Source organism: Thunnus maccoyii, chromosome 5 (genome assembly GCF_910596095.1).
Source record: "Thunnus maccoyii chromosome 5, fThuMac1.1, whole genome shotgun sequence".
NCBI lineage: Eukaryota > Metazoa > Chordata > Actinopteri > Scombriformes > Scombridae > Thunnus > Thunnus maccoyii.
In genome coordinates, this window is record NC_056537.1 from 11842666 (window position 1) to 11857110 (window position 14445).

General features: G+C 40.6%; 1 protein-coding gene across 2 annotated transcripts; it reads left to right on the forward strand.

The window, feature by feature from the left end:
- The first annotated feature begins 31 nt into the window (after positions 1-31).
- Positions 32-13991, forward strand: mov10l1 (Mov10 like RISC complex RNA helicase 1). 2 transcript variants are annotated; one of them, XM_042410679.1, is made up of 27 exons: positions 32-110; positions 477-608; positions 746-933; positions 1239-1398; positions 1703-1815; positions 2052-2239; positions 2346-2486; positions 2778-3095; positions 3326-3523; positions 3860-3974; positions 4427-4604; positions 4706-4776; positions 4879-4970; positions 5091-5146; positions 5887-5981; positions 6058-6130; positions 6226-6407; positions 6639-6785; positions 7482-7603; positions 7730-7829; positions 8062-8208; positions 8490-8663; positions 8895-9044; positions 9806-9913; positions 12684-12824; positions 12936-13027; positions 13625-13991. In XM_042410679.1, the coding sequence occupies exons 2-27, from the start codon at positions 512-514 to the stop codon at positions 13650-13652; spliced, it is 3474 nt and encodes a 1157-aa protein (XP_042266613.1). In that variant the 5' UTR covers positions 32-110; positions 477-511; the 3' UTR covers positions 13653-13991. The 2 variants fall into 2 exon arrangements, with proteins under 2 accessions (XP_042266613.1, XP_042266612.1); XM_042410678.1 differs by having other exon boundaries at positions 45-209.
- Positions 13992-14445: the final 454 nt, after the last annotated feature.

Sequence of the window (14445 nt, forward strand, 5' to 3'; positions counted from 1 at the left end):
CACCGCGCCCGCGCACGTACGTACGTACCTTCGAAGTTCGTGAGGCTTACTTACGTTTCGACCTTTAACTTACACGCGAAATTTTATTTTCACATTTTGCGTTGAGAACGGCAACTTTAACTTTGTATTGAAACATGTCCCCACCCATCCATTTTTTGTGAAGTAACGTTTTCAGTTACTTGCATCTAGACGACGCTATTTGCGCTAAGGTGACTATTAGCTAACGTTACTTTGAAATATGCGAAATAGCATTTGCTAAGTAGTTAGCCTAGAGTTACCTAGCGTTAGTTGTGTAAATTTATTTATGTTATTTAAAATATGTTTGTTCTATTTTTAGTAGTTTTTAGTTTCTGAACGTGTGAAGCTAGTTGGTAGAGAATAATGTGTAAATGTGGCAATGATAGCATCTACATAACGTTAGTTGTCATGCTTGCGATGCTAAAAAAAATCCCCGCTCATCTGTCCTGTTTTCTTAGTGTGGACTGCGAGCTACCTGGCCAACTCTGTAGATATGCTCACTGCTGTGCGGCGTATGCTGTCCACACTGGTTTCTCCATTGTGGAGAACAGTTGAAGTAGATGAAGAGGGCATTTTCTCCGGTGCACCAGGTAAAAACAACTAGTAACTATATCAATCAAGTAACGTTATCGCCAGACAAACTTATTGTAATTCTTATCGTTTTGCAAGTTGTATAAAACACTGTGATTCCTGTCGTGTTTGCTCCATATTTCCATTTTCTGGTCAGGCATGGAGGATATTCGCCACTTTCGGGGCGGTGTGGTAACCCAACTGTGCCTGGACTATGGCATGATAGATGAAGCAGTTTACTTCACTAGTGCAGAAGTATTGGGCGGGATGCCAGTGAAAGAAGGGGACCTAGTGAACTGCATAGCAGTACGAGATGGTGCACAAGGGGGATGGAAAGCTTTAAGGGTAAGAAACCTGTGTATCCTCTAGCATAAACCTGCAAACATTGTGTAATTTACTTCCCTTCATTTTAGTTGTGTTTTTTGGATATGGTAAATTAGACATACAGGCAATACAATTTTTCATGTGTCTCTTCTCTTTATCAAATGTTAGAACCCACTAAAAGTTTGTGTAGACTCTACTAAGCCCTTTATATAAATTAAACCAAAGGCTGCGTTTATTTTCGCTCCACTTACGTCTGTTCAGTAAGGAAAATAAGTTCATCACGATGAGCTTTGTCAGACAATACACCATTTAATTCTGTCTTATAGGTGGAGAAGAGTGCTGATGCTTGGGAGGTTGAAGGATGCACCTCCCTAGAAGCTGACAGTATGCAGCTGCGGCCTCTCATTGGCACAGTCACATCATTTGATGGAGATGGTGGCTACATTAACCAGACCACTTACTTCCCACGCTACAGTCTTTGGGAAGGTACTGTTGCTGACTGTACATCACGCACTAAATTTGTTAGCCTCTCAGCCCCATGATGCTTTGCATAAACTTGCTCTGTTGTCTTCACTCACAGTGGCCTTTCGTTCCCAGAAATGGCCAGAATCCTTTTGACTGATTTAACAGCCACCTATATTTTTATAGTTCATGATTGTTAAGCTCTCAAACTGAGAGTAGATTAGACAAACTTACAGCCACACCAAAATTTATTAGCAGTTGGCTGAAGGCTGATGTTAACTTCCCCGCCTGTTGGCACACTGTGTATTTTTTCTCTCTTTTCTGTTAGGTTATGAGCCAATGAAAGGAGACTGGGTCCAAGCAAAATATTTTATCAATCCTACCCAATGGACCACCCAGGCTCAGTCTGTGGCCCCCTTACGCTATTGCCGTCTAGACCAGGTAACTGCATCCATGAAAGTTTTATGCTATACAGAATATACATGACCATTACAATTAAATTCCTTTTAGTACGTCAATTACATTTGTAAAAGGTATCATACTTAATTCTGTTAAAGTTTTAGATGATTAAAATCTGATAAATGTGTTTCTGATCTCATATTAAAACCTTGTTTAGATATAAGTCTAATGCCTTCTCTGATTCCTCTGCACTCCTTTTAATGATCCCCTATCTCCAGGTGTGTGTGACCAGCATGTATGGTAACAATGGTGTGGTGGCGGACAGCGTGTTCTTTAGCCTGGACTCTCTGCTGCTGCCTGCCCACTACCAGCCTTTGCCAGGGCACCTGGTCAACCTGGTAATGGTGGAGAGCAGTCAGTCCTTCTACTGTTGGAGGGCCCTGTGCATGGCACCCTGCCTTAAGGGGTAACCATAAGTCTTTGAATTCATATCTTTGTCAGGAGTGCAGTAGTGTGCAAATTTAAATGAATTGATGCATGTCAGTGATTTGATGTTTTTTTTCTTGATGCAGTGCAAATTTTGCTGCTACACATCTACCAGAGGCTGAACTCCAGAGCATCTTCGAAAACAAAGGGGGGCTTGATGTAACAGACTATGGTCAGTTTGGGGATCTGATGATTGGGGATAGACAAGAGCTGGTGCTGTGGATACAGTGAGTGATCAAAGAAGCACAACAATGTTCACATTCCTAGTGTAAGAGTACATTAAAGCACTAGTATAATTAGCCTCAAATGTCTGTAAATTATATATATAGTTGTTTTGATAAGAATTGGTCATTATCTATTATATTTTTATCTTTGCAACCTTCATTTAAGCCATAGGTTTTTTTAATACATAAAATCTGAGAGAAAACAAGAGGTCCAAATACCTTATTCTAGAAAAAATACTTCTTGCCATCAGTTTGAACATACTGTACCATATAATCACTGTTCTCTCTGAACAGGAATAAAGGTTCAAAGACCCATAGGCTGAAGTACTGTGACTTTGCTGGCTGGGACTCAGAGGAACAGTTCACCCTGGTTACTGTCAAAGGGTCCACACCACTGAGACAGAAACAACAGCCTTTGCAAGAAAGCTGTTCAGTGTCTGGGTCTGCTCTTGAGCCTTCAGAGAAACAAGTCAGTGATACAAAAGAGGCGGACAAAGAAAATGGCAAGGAACTGAAGGAGACTCTCCATTCCTCTGGTCTGAGAAGCGAAGAGACTGAGGTGGATATTCAACCAGGAGAGAGGCTGTCTATTGTAGTAGGCTGTCAAGCAAAGTAAGTTATTTTTTCAAATCTCTATAGTGACAGTAGTATAAATAACAGGCAGTTGTTGAAGTGATTAATCAAAAAGATAAATGTCCAATGAAAAGTTTTTGGCTTCAGCTCTGTCTGGGCATGCTGCCGTGCAATATAAAATGAGCTCTACTTAAGTGTGAAGTGTATCTGTAATGTTCTTGTTGGTATGTTGTCTTTGGTGCTAATTCTGTTGGTGGGAAATTGCTCAGGAGCCTGGGAAGCTGTGCTGAGCTGCTACTGCTGCACTTCTCCTGTTTCGTCATCGGGAGGCGCCTGGAGGTCACAGTGGGTAGTGAAGAAGAGAACCTCCTGCAGCCCTCTGTGCCCTACAGTCCCAGTGATGCCCGGCCAGTCTCAACAGTACCCAGCCATGTGATCACCGTCTCTGCTCCAAAAGATGCACCTAGGTATCAAAACAAGCGATCACATCACTCGCCGAGGAAGAGCAAGGAGCTTAAAATATATTGCTTACATGTCTACTCTTGCATGAAATGAAATGAATGAAATCATGATCTGTTTTTGTTTTCTATTTTTATAATGAACGGAGGATACATGAACTTAACTCAACATCAAGTTAGTTGCATTCTTGCTGCCTAACCTTTTATAAACAAGGCTTTGTTTATTGACCTTGTTTGATTTATGTGGGCGATATTGTTTTGCTGTTTCTAAAACAAAGGCTGGTATTTATACAGAATGAATCATTTGTGTCACTTCTTCTCTGAGATTAACTTTCCCTCCTCTAGGCTTACTAAGCGGCGTCTGCCAAGCTTCCTACATGCCTACCCGGTGCCTCAGGCCCTAAGAGACTGTGTGGAGGCAAATAATGATGTGCTGGTAGTGCAGCCCTGCCTAGGAGAGGTGAGAGTACCCATGATGAAGTTTGTGATTAAGCAGAGTTGTGTAACAAAAGTTGCAAAGCAAAGAAGAGTGTGGCTTTGGGCAGTTTGTACAATAAATGTGTTCATTAACGGCTCATTAGGGCTCTGTGGAATCTAAAGGAATCTACCAATATTTATTTATTTACTTTAAATATATGATTTCCTAACCTGCCAAAAAGATTTGTAGATTCCAACAAAGGCGTGAACCTTTGGTCTTTTCCATTTTCACCAGAAAAATGATGTATTATATGGAAAGACCTTTTAGTTGGAGCACACAGATTACCACAAAAATGGCTCCAGGGTTTGCTGCTCTTCGCCTTACCTCATCCTTTGTGTTTCTCTGGTGCGGGGGAAAGAAAAAAAATAGAAGTTGCCTCCAGGGATCAATTGAAATATCACATTTTCTGTCTCCTGCTGTGTCTGTTTGCCCAGGTGCTGTCACTATCCAACACTCATTTACGATTTTCAGCCCTACTCTGGCTGGAGGAGCTGCATGCAGAGAGAGAACTGAAAGAATTCACCATCAACGGGGCCATTTTAAGGAAAGGAGCTGTCTACCTGCACCTAGAGGTCCTCGGCTTGGCTGAGGGTAGACCCAATCTCAGTATAGGTGAGGAGGCCTTTATTGTCTTTCTTCATCATTGCTGAATTAATGTAAAAGTTTTTTTGTGCAACACAACAAGCATCTTGACCCACTCACCTGCTCTATAGGTGACAGAATAGTATTGAAGAAACCACGGAGTGACGGTGTGGTAATGGAGTATGTTAGTTATGTCACAGAGGTAGGGAGATATACTCTGAAACATCTTTTATGTTCTGCATAACCAAACATAAATAGTCTTTAAATCTATACTTAATCTAATGCTCTGTTTTTGACATTATAGATCAATGATGAGAACGTGAGTTTGAGAGTGAACGCAGAGTTTCAGCGCAGCTATGTCGGAGAGCCGCTCGATGTGGAGTTCTCTTACAACAGGTGATGAGAGAGAGGAGAGCCAGTCTTAATATCTTAGATTGATTTACATTTATATTTCACCAGTGCATCATGTGTCATAGTTTTTAGTAATATGACTTTTTTGACTGCTTCCATTACCAGGTTGACCATGAGGCGGTGTCACCACGGACTTGACCAAACAAAACAGTTTGGGGACGGTAAGTGAAGGTTTTATGGTGATTGCTTTGAGTCTTCGCAGCATATGTTTCCTGGCATTTTAGAGATAATAAATAGGACATGATCTTATTTTGGGATCACCTGTACTGTCACAGGTAATATACAGCACTCTTTGGAATCAAATACTATAAAAGATAATCCACAGATATAGGATTTGTCACATAGTTTGCGCTGTAATATAATATTAAAATGAAATAATTAGAATTTTCTGAAGTGTTGTTTTTGAATTTTACTAAATAAATCAACTCTATAATTTTTTGGATCATTTTAGGAACATACAGTATGGTGGTTTTTATTTAAGCAGATAAGTGATTGACCATCCTTGAGTGGGTGTTTACAAATTGTCACTGCCACGAAATTGACTCCAGATGGTGCTGCTCTATATCTTTTCCTCAACCTTTTTGTTCCCCACACTGAAGGAAAGAAAAAAAATAGAATTTGCCTGCAGAGTTGATTTCAATATGTCATTTTACCTGCCCAGCAATATCTGCTTTTGCATGTGTTTAGAATCATTTTTATTAAGAAAAATTACATTGTATTTGTTGGCACCTACACAAAATCACTAATAGAATACTTAGATGTTTATTCAGTCTGTCCAGTCTTGGCTTACTTTTTAATAAGAGAATTACACTCCTCTTTCTATTTATATTGGAGAATCTCAGACAAGCTGTTATGGTGGTAATTTCAATTAAATTGCTGTCATTTTCACTTTGTTGTGTAGTTCTTTTCCCCTCTAGAGTGACTTCACAGAAGCCTCAGTGGACAGGAAAGTGGATAGAGGAGGCAGAACAAAATAAAACAATGGTGGAAATGGAGGTAAAAAAAAAAAGGAAAAACATAAACGTCATTAAAACTCACTTGATTTTTGAGTCTAATTGTACCTGATCACCAGGCTCCAGCCAGGGAAAATGGAAAGGTGTCGAGCATTTCAGTTGACATGAAGTCAAAGGCAACACAGACGAAAGGTATCTGCATTTATGATTCGGGGCTTGTTACAAACATCGCTTGTGCATACTAGATAACATTAAGGGCATCACTGTTGTTTTATAATCGCTTCTAGATGGTAGGCTGCCATCCAAACCCATCCCCAGCCCTGGCCACTTCTTTAACCCCAACCTCAACCCCCCTCAGAGAGAGGCAGTGAAGAGGATCTTGGCTGGAGAGAGTCGACCCACCCCTTATGTGCTGTTTGGACCCCCAGGCACTGGAAAGACCATCACCCTTATAGAGGCCATACTGCAGGTGCTCACAAACACAATACAAAAAATCATTCATCTTAAGGCTAAGGGTTCCTCTAAGTAGATAATTTGGAAAGAAACCCAAATGCAGTCCAAGTTGATCAATCTAAAAATGCAGGTCTCGCTTTATAGCGTGAAAAATGATCTGAAAACACTGTTGTCGATTGAATCCAACTAATCAACATTGTCAAAATGTGGATATGCCTGTGACCTCATCAAGTCTTTCCACCTCCAGGTGTACCACTTTCTGCCCAGTAGTCGGGTACTTGTATGTACTCCTTCCAACAGTGCTGCTGACCTCATCTGCATCCGTCTACATCACAGTGGCTTCCTGCATACTGCAAGTTTGGCCCGTGTCAACGCATCTTGTAGGCAGGACGAGGTAATGTAGAGCATCAGGGAAAAATAATTCACTGTCCAATTTCTATGGCGACAGACACGTCATTAAGACCGTGTTCAGACCAAATCCGGCAATGTGTGAACAACAGCAGCCATCCTATTCATTAGAATGGGGGCAGTGCGTTTACACTGCGGGGGTGAGGACTGCATAAGCCTGAGCAAAAAAAAAACCGCAGCGTTCATCCAGCAAAAAAGTTGAACCAGGCTCAACTTTTGTCAGAACACAACCTGATGTCGTCCAACAAGGCGCAACGTTGGCCAATCACATAAGCAGGCGATCAGACTGAAGACGCCCACGGGAAGAAGAACTTGTTTATCATGTAGCATTGTAGCATCCTGCAGTTTGACGAGTTTAAATCGCCACGCGCTCGCTTGGCGTTGTATTGGGCTGCAAGTCAGAATTTCTGGTTAGTATTTCTACTTGCAGTGACACACCCACACCCCGGCAGAACCCTGCCTAATTTGGTCTGAATGCGGCTTTATGTATGATCAGATGGATGATATGCATGCTCCCGTGTGGAGTCTGTATAGCGTCCATCGCCGCCAGGTTGGGCAGGAAGGTAAATAATACATGTGGTTGTTATAACGTGTTGCCTACATCCACTTTTAGCACATGCTTCATCATCTAAAACGTACATGCCATTATAATGTGACCTGTGATGTTTTTTTTTTTCCATAGTTCATCCCAGAAGTGCTGAGACCATACTCGAGGGCAGGAGAGGACATTCGTCATGCCTCTTTTCACAGGATTGTGGTCAGCACCTGCTCCAGCGCTGGCATGTTCTATAACATAGGACTACAGTAAGTCCTGGGCTGTAGTCGGGATGGGGGTCAACACTTTCAATGAGCAGCTTTTTTCCTCCCCCTTTCTCCCACTCTACATCCAGTTTGCTAACTGTGGACTTTTTTTTTTTTTTTTTTGCTCAGAGTGGGCCATTTTACCCATCTGTTCCTGGATGAAGCAGGCCAGGCCACAGAGCCAGAGTGCCTGATCCCCATAAGCCTTGTGTCAGAGAGAGATGGACAGGTCAGTTCATATATACACACTGCCTTCATTCAAACCATAAAAGGCCAGTGTCTCTGTCTTGTGTGTAGTTTAGAAGTCATGTCCTGTTTGTGGTTGTAATTTGTATTAGCCATGTTTCCACTGTGGATGCAACATCAGTTTTCCAGAGGTGTGGTTATCACAATTATTACTAAACAGAAAACAATGAGCCCTATTGATTAAAATTAATTTCTTTTTTTCCTTGCCTGCTTAGATAGTGTTGGCCGGAGACCCCTGTCAGTTGGGTCCAATAGTGAAGTCCAAGCTAGCCTCTGCCTTTGGCTTGGGGGTGTCTTTGTTGGAGAGACTTATGGCCAACCCGCTGTACTCCAGACAAGAGTGGGGATACAACCCTAAGCTGGTTTGTTGCACTACATACAAATCTAATGTGTTTTCAGCCAATATAAGGTGTCAATATGAAGCAAGTATCAAATTGATTCACTAAGATAATGCAAATACATGTCATACACATGCATATTTACATATCTTCATTTTAGATCTACTATACCTTCATATAATCATTTATTTTTAGTGCTGTTTTTGATACTGGTTTGGCAGTGTAACGAGATCAGGCTCACATGACTCAACTTAGCAGAATGTACTGTGTCATACCTGCCTGTAATTTGTTTTTAACTACTACAGGTAACTAAGCTGATCTACAACTACCGTTCACATGAGGCCTTGATCACGCTGCCCTCCAAGCTCTTCTACCAGGGAGAACTGTGTTTTAAAGCTCCCAGGGCTGTAGTGGACTCCCTCTGCCAGTGGAAAAACCTGCCCAAAAAAGGCTTCCCTCTCCTCTTTCATGGTGTCAGGGTGAGGGATCTTAAGACTTATTAAGACTTAAAAAAATATGGCTGTGGTCTTGCAAAGCTGATATGAGACCTATTCCGAATCAGAGGTTATGAATCTATATTGTGTTACCAGCTTTTTTTAAATTGGTACATCTCTACAGTTTAATCCTAATAGATCCTTGTTTGGGTTATAATCACTTAAATTTAATGGGATATTTAGCTCTAGCTTTTCACTAATTTTGCTCTGCTTTAGGGCACAGAAATGAGGGAAGGTAACAACCCATCATGGTTCAACCCAGTGGAGGCTGTACAGGTCATGCTCTACTGCTGCCAGCTGGCAAAGAAGCTCTACAACCCTGTGGATGCCTTTGACATCGGCATCATTGCCCCCTACAAAAAACAAGTAAGACTGCACAGACTGCAATCTGTGGAAAATGCACTGTGTCATATTAGAGGTGCGTAAGAAATCAGTTGCACGAGTGAGGAAAAAAAGCTATTTCAGTGTCACTTGACATTCAACCCAAGACTTAAAGGGCAATTCCAGTATTTTTCAATCTGGACCCTTTTTCCCCCCATCATGTGGGGTCTATGTGACTAATGGGGACAAAAATCTTTTTTTTAATTGGTCCAGTATTGAGCGACATTCGCTTTAGCCAGCAGCTGCGAAATGGGCTGCAATGTTAATCCTTGGGGGCCATTGTGCCCATTAAAGTATGTCCACTAAAAGTGCTTGTTTTTGCCACAGACAGGCTCAGATTGTTATAAGTGTCTGACAATGTAAGTAAACATAGAAAGTAGCCGCCTGTCGCAGCATTATGTCTAACTGCATAGGGAATTACATCTGGGCTAGTTTGCTGGCTAACCAGACCACCCACATATTCATCAGTGCATGCCAATTTGTTTACATGTATGAGGCTGACTTTCAATGCGGTTGGACTGTAAGGCTCATTACTGGTCCAATTCCAAAAAATGTTGTCCCCATCAGTCACTTAGACCCCAAATGGTGGGAAAATTGGATTGGAAAATAAAGGAATTACCTTTTTTAAATGGCTAGTTATATGAATGTATATGTAAGAAATTAAATAGATTCATTATTTTAATGTATTAAGTGGTGCTATACATTCTGTAATCAAAAAGTGTCCTTGTTTTCTTATGTCTCTCCAGTGTGAGAAGATTCGTGTGCTGCTGGGTAAAGTAGGCTTATCTGACATTAAAGTGGGATCTGTGGAGGAGTTCCAAGGACAAGAGTTCCTGGTCATCATCATCTCTACGGTAGGCAAAATCTGAATTTGGGTAATAGAAGTAGCAAACATCAGAATGTGCTTTCTTCTAAATGTGAGGTCCGTTGTTTGGTTTTAAATGGCATCTATTCAAATGAAGTTTGGATTTCTGTGCAGCAACACAGCACATCTGTGGTGATGATGCATATCACAATTCATCTGATAACATTTTTCTGGCTCAGTCCAGAGTTGTCATGTGCCAAATGTGGTGCCAAATGTGGTGAAGCTTAATTCCGAAAGCTCTGAAAACTATTTGGACAAAAAAAATGTGGTGAATGTGTTTTTGGCTGCATAGAAATATTTGTTGTGATCCAGGGAATTTAGGAAGAACATACTTTCTGGAACAGTTCAGAGGGCACTGACCATAATTTGAAATCTGTCCTTACAGCGCTTCCATGTGGTCCGTGTTATTTATTTGTTTATTTTTTGAGTGAGACATGAGACATTTATCCTATCTGTCGAATAATCTCAGCAGTACTAAGAACACAGACTCCAGAACCTTAAAAATATCAGTTTATTTTGTACTAATATCACTCCAAACTATGTTTGTTATTGCACATTCTCAATATTATCTATGTCTATCCCTTGCGTCAATTACAGCTTGCATTCTGTTGTATTAATACAACATGCGTTTGACTTTTAACTGGTCTAACCTCAGGTTCTCAACTTGTCTTCCCTCAGGACCCACATTTTTCCTCAATCATTAAGTCATGACCCAAATTTTTGAGCCTCTCAATTGTTTTTCACAAAGACTTAGTGTAGTAATATACACTGCCTGCTGTTAAAAACATGAAACAAACAAAGTGCAACAAAAGTGCAACTAGGGCTAAAAACCCAATGAAATAAAAAAGCAGACTTATCTTGAATTACAGTCATATTTGCCTTTTAAACAAGTTTAAAGTGGTGATGCTCATCAAGTTTTTTGATGAACTGATACTGAACTGAACTGTAGCAGAGATTACCCTATCAGGGGATACATACTGAGCAGCATTGTGTCATGAAGAATATTCAGTAGTACTTTACTTGAACCCTTCATCATAAGGCTAACAACAGATAAGTTTGGAGGAACTAATGGGATAACTGGGATGCTTTTTGCTCCTGACAAGAGTCTCAAAGTCTGGGGTGATGATTACTTTTTAAGGCAGCTGGATTCGCAAGATCACGCAAGAATCCATCTTGTCAGGCCTCAAGTTATGCGCTTGTGTCTGAACCACCAGTTGTTCGGATCAATCAGCGTCCTATGAGGATTCTGCTGTGGTCTGTTGTTTGATGTCATTGGACATTTTTTCAGTCTGCCTACATATGGTATCATTCGACAGTGGTAATGGCCTTCAGTTTATTCACTGCAGATTGATCCAGCACCTCTCTGACAATGTCAATGACTGCAGGTAAGATAAGGTCTACTGCAGTCGTGTGGGACTTCTTGGACTTTGCAATACAATGAGCTGCATAGTAAGATGGTCAGAGTGCCTGCTCTTGCTTCGAACATGAAGCTCTCTCTTTTGTCCTCAATATAAGAAAACCAATATTTAATGTAGTTGGTGTTGTATTTGTGTTTCGTCATGTTATGAAATGCTCGAATGCGCATTATCTACTGATGTGACAACGCTAGTTTGGATGATATTGTCATGACGACTCTGGCAGTAACCGGTTACTGCACATGTGCTGCATCATAGAAAATGTATGTCCTTAACAATAAAAGCACAGCATCAGAAATTTTGTAGACTTCAAAATAAAAGTTTGATTTTTTTTTTCTCTCTACTTTTTTTTTCCCCCACACACATCCGCGAACCACCAGTTGAGAACCACTGCTCTAGAGCACCAATGTGTTTTCCAAAATGATGGTAAATATAGCTTGTTGACCCAAGTGATAAAGACAGACAAAGCAGCAGTCCTTACTTTTTATATCTTGCACATCCAAATGATATGTGAGCAAGATGTTCACATACAGTTCAGATACATCCAATCATTTTATGTAGATATAGAAACAGATTTGTATCTGTTCTAAATGATGTCCTCATAAGTAATAAATATCAACTTTAGTTGCTAACTAAACTGCTAACAGTTCCTGTTGGTAATTGTGAGAGAGTACGTATGTAATATACACAGCACAGTCTGAATATGTTGATCTGTAGTTATCAGTAGCTTGTGAATTGACTGAATTCTATCATGATATATTGGCTTCTCCTGGTGGACTTAATAAACAGTATGAACCTGGTAGAGAGCAGCACAGTTAGCACCATATCAAAAGCAGACATAAAACATTTTAAGTTTATCATTTCCCACTTTTACATGATGGAGAGCAGGCTACAAAAATTTTACCAGCCGTTTTATCTTGAACTGTTTACTAGATTTTTAGAAGTGCACCATGGTATGGATGTTGATGATTAGGATGTGCCAGTTACAGCTTTATTGCTTGTGCAGTGTGTCAATCAATCGGATATATACTTTGATGTGAGGTATACCAATATCAATTTTGCAATGCTGTTGGATTTCTATATTATTAGCTCTATCAATATGAATGTTTTTCTATTAAATGAGAATAACCTATGTTTGAATAAAACTCACTGGCATGACACTTTAACTAGGAGCAAACGTCACATTAGTGTTGGTTCTAACTGAAAAAAGCCAAAAACTGTCAGATAAAGCCATCCGTTTCAAATGGGGAAAAAGAGTGTGGAGAAGACCCATCAGTCATAACCTTCTCACAGTTTATCCCCTAATGTGACAATTACTCTTAATTTCATTTTCTTATCATACAGGTACGCTCTAATGAATCAGTACACAGTGACGATTTGCAGAGTGTGCTTGGCTTTCTGGCCAACCCCAAACGCTTCAATGTGGCCATCACTCGCTCTAAAGCCATGCTAATAATTGTTGGAAACCCTCATATTCTCATTAGGGTGAGTGAAACTTGAAAGTGTTATCCTATGTATTATAAAATATTCAATTGTGTTGATACTAGTGTATTATACATGTTTTATGTACCTTACATGCCTTTTATATCTCTCCAGGACCCGTGCTTCAGGGCTCTACTGCAGTACTGCTACATCAATGGGGCATATCTGGGCTGCGACCCTCCTCCCTCCCTAAGAGACTCTCACATGTATGTAAACTAATGGCCCATCATGTTCTCTTTATTCAAAATAGATACTTATGATTATTATTGCAGTCATAGGAGGCAATACAAATCAAATATTTTTATGGGAAAACAGTAAAGTGTACCTCAGCAGTGTTGCTAAACCATTGTTCTGTAAGTAACAAAGGGTGCTGCCACTTCAGACTCATATTATTCAAGTAATTTGCATTGAAAAGGTGACGTATCAGTAGAGTAGATGGATAACAGTGCGAATGCCAACGTTCAGCGTATTTTTGTTCTGGTAAAAATTTTAGCTGCATGCTTTAGGTCGGTGTGATTTTTATGGAAAGTGGAAGAAATTTCCAAGATGTAATTATTTACAATATAAAACATTTATAAGTCTGTGCTTTGATTAGTTTGTTGGCAGCATCTAGTCTAATAATGTTATTTAGGATGCTTTCTATGTGACTGACATCTCATTGGAGTGGACTGTACAATACAGTGAGCTCCACCTATATGCCACACTCAGTGAGCTTTAACATTAACAAGAACATTAACAGCTTTAGTTTGAATCCGGTTTGGCCGATTATGAACCCAGCTCTTCTTCTCTTTTTATACCCACAGAGGTGCAGAGGAGCAAAGGAGTACATAAGAGGACGATGCAATCATGGATGTTGTACCTCAGCTCTGACAACCTGACTTATTGTGTTCAAAGTTTGTTTTTTTTCCCCCCCTTCACATTTCTTTGGCTCGTCTCTAAGTTGACTGTTCACAAAGTGAGCTGTAGCTGCCCTAATCGTTGCTAACTGAATTGGTTTGAAAACAGAAATTTCATGTTTCTGTGAGAGCCAAATCCAGTCCCACTCGGGGGTAGAGAGAAAGATGACGCTAGCGTACGCTGCACAATTATTTCTTTGTCCTGTGTTTATTACGCTGATGTGCTTGACTGTGCATAAGATTTTCAATTAAACTGTTTCAGATTCTGGGTAAATTATTGTCAATTGCATCACAGCAGTTCCACATCTGCCAAGGCTGCACAATAATGGTGCTAAATGATTTGAATGGCATTGGCCTAAATTGAATCACAGAAGCTTCTAGTGCTTTAGTATCAGCTCTTTGTTGAGAAGGAGAAATTAGATGCGAGACAACATGGTAGTTTTTAGTATGTTGTAGAGTGTGTTAACTCGGTTTAGCATACAGAGTGGATCCACAGTTGTCTGCACACCTCGGCGTGGCAGCGTCTGCCTGCAAGGCTCGGAGACTGGATGTGACAATTGAGTGCTACTGACAGTCTGCGCAGGGACTGTCAGTCCTACTGGAGCCCAGCAGGATGGAGGGGGAGGGGGAGGAATAGAGGGGAGAGAAAAGAGGCAAATGGGGGTTCAATCTCTTAAGTTAATGAGTCTCTTACGTGCAGGGAGGAGACAGCTTTTATCTGAGTGCAC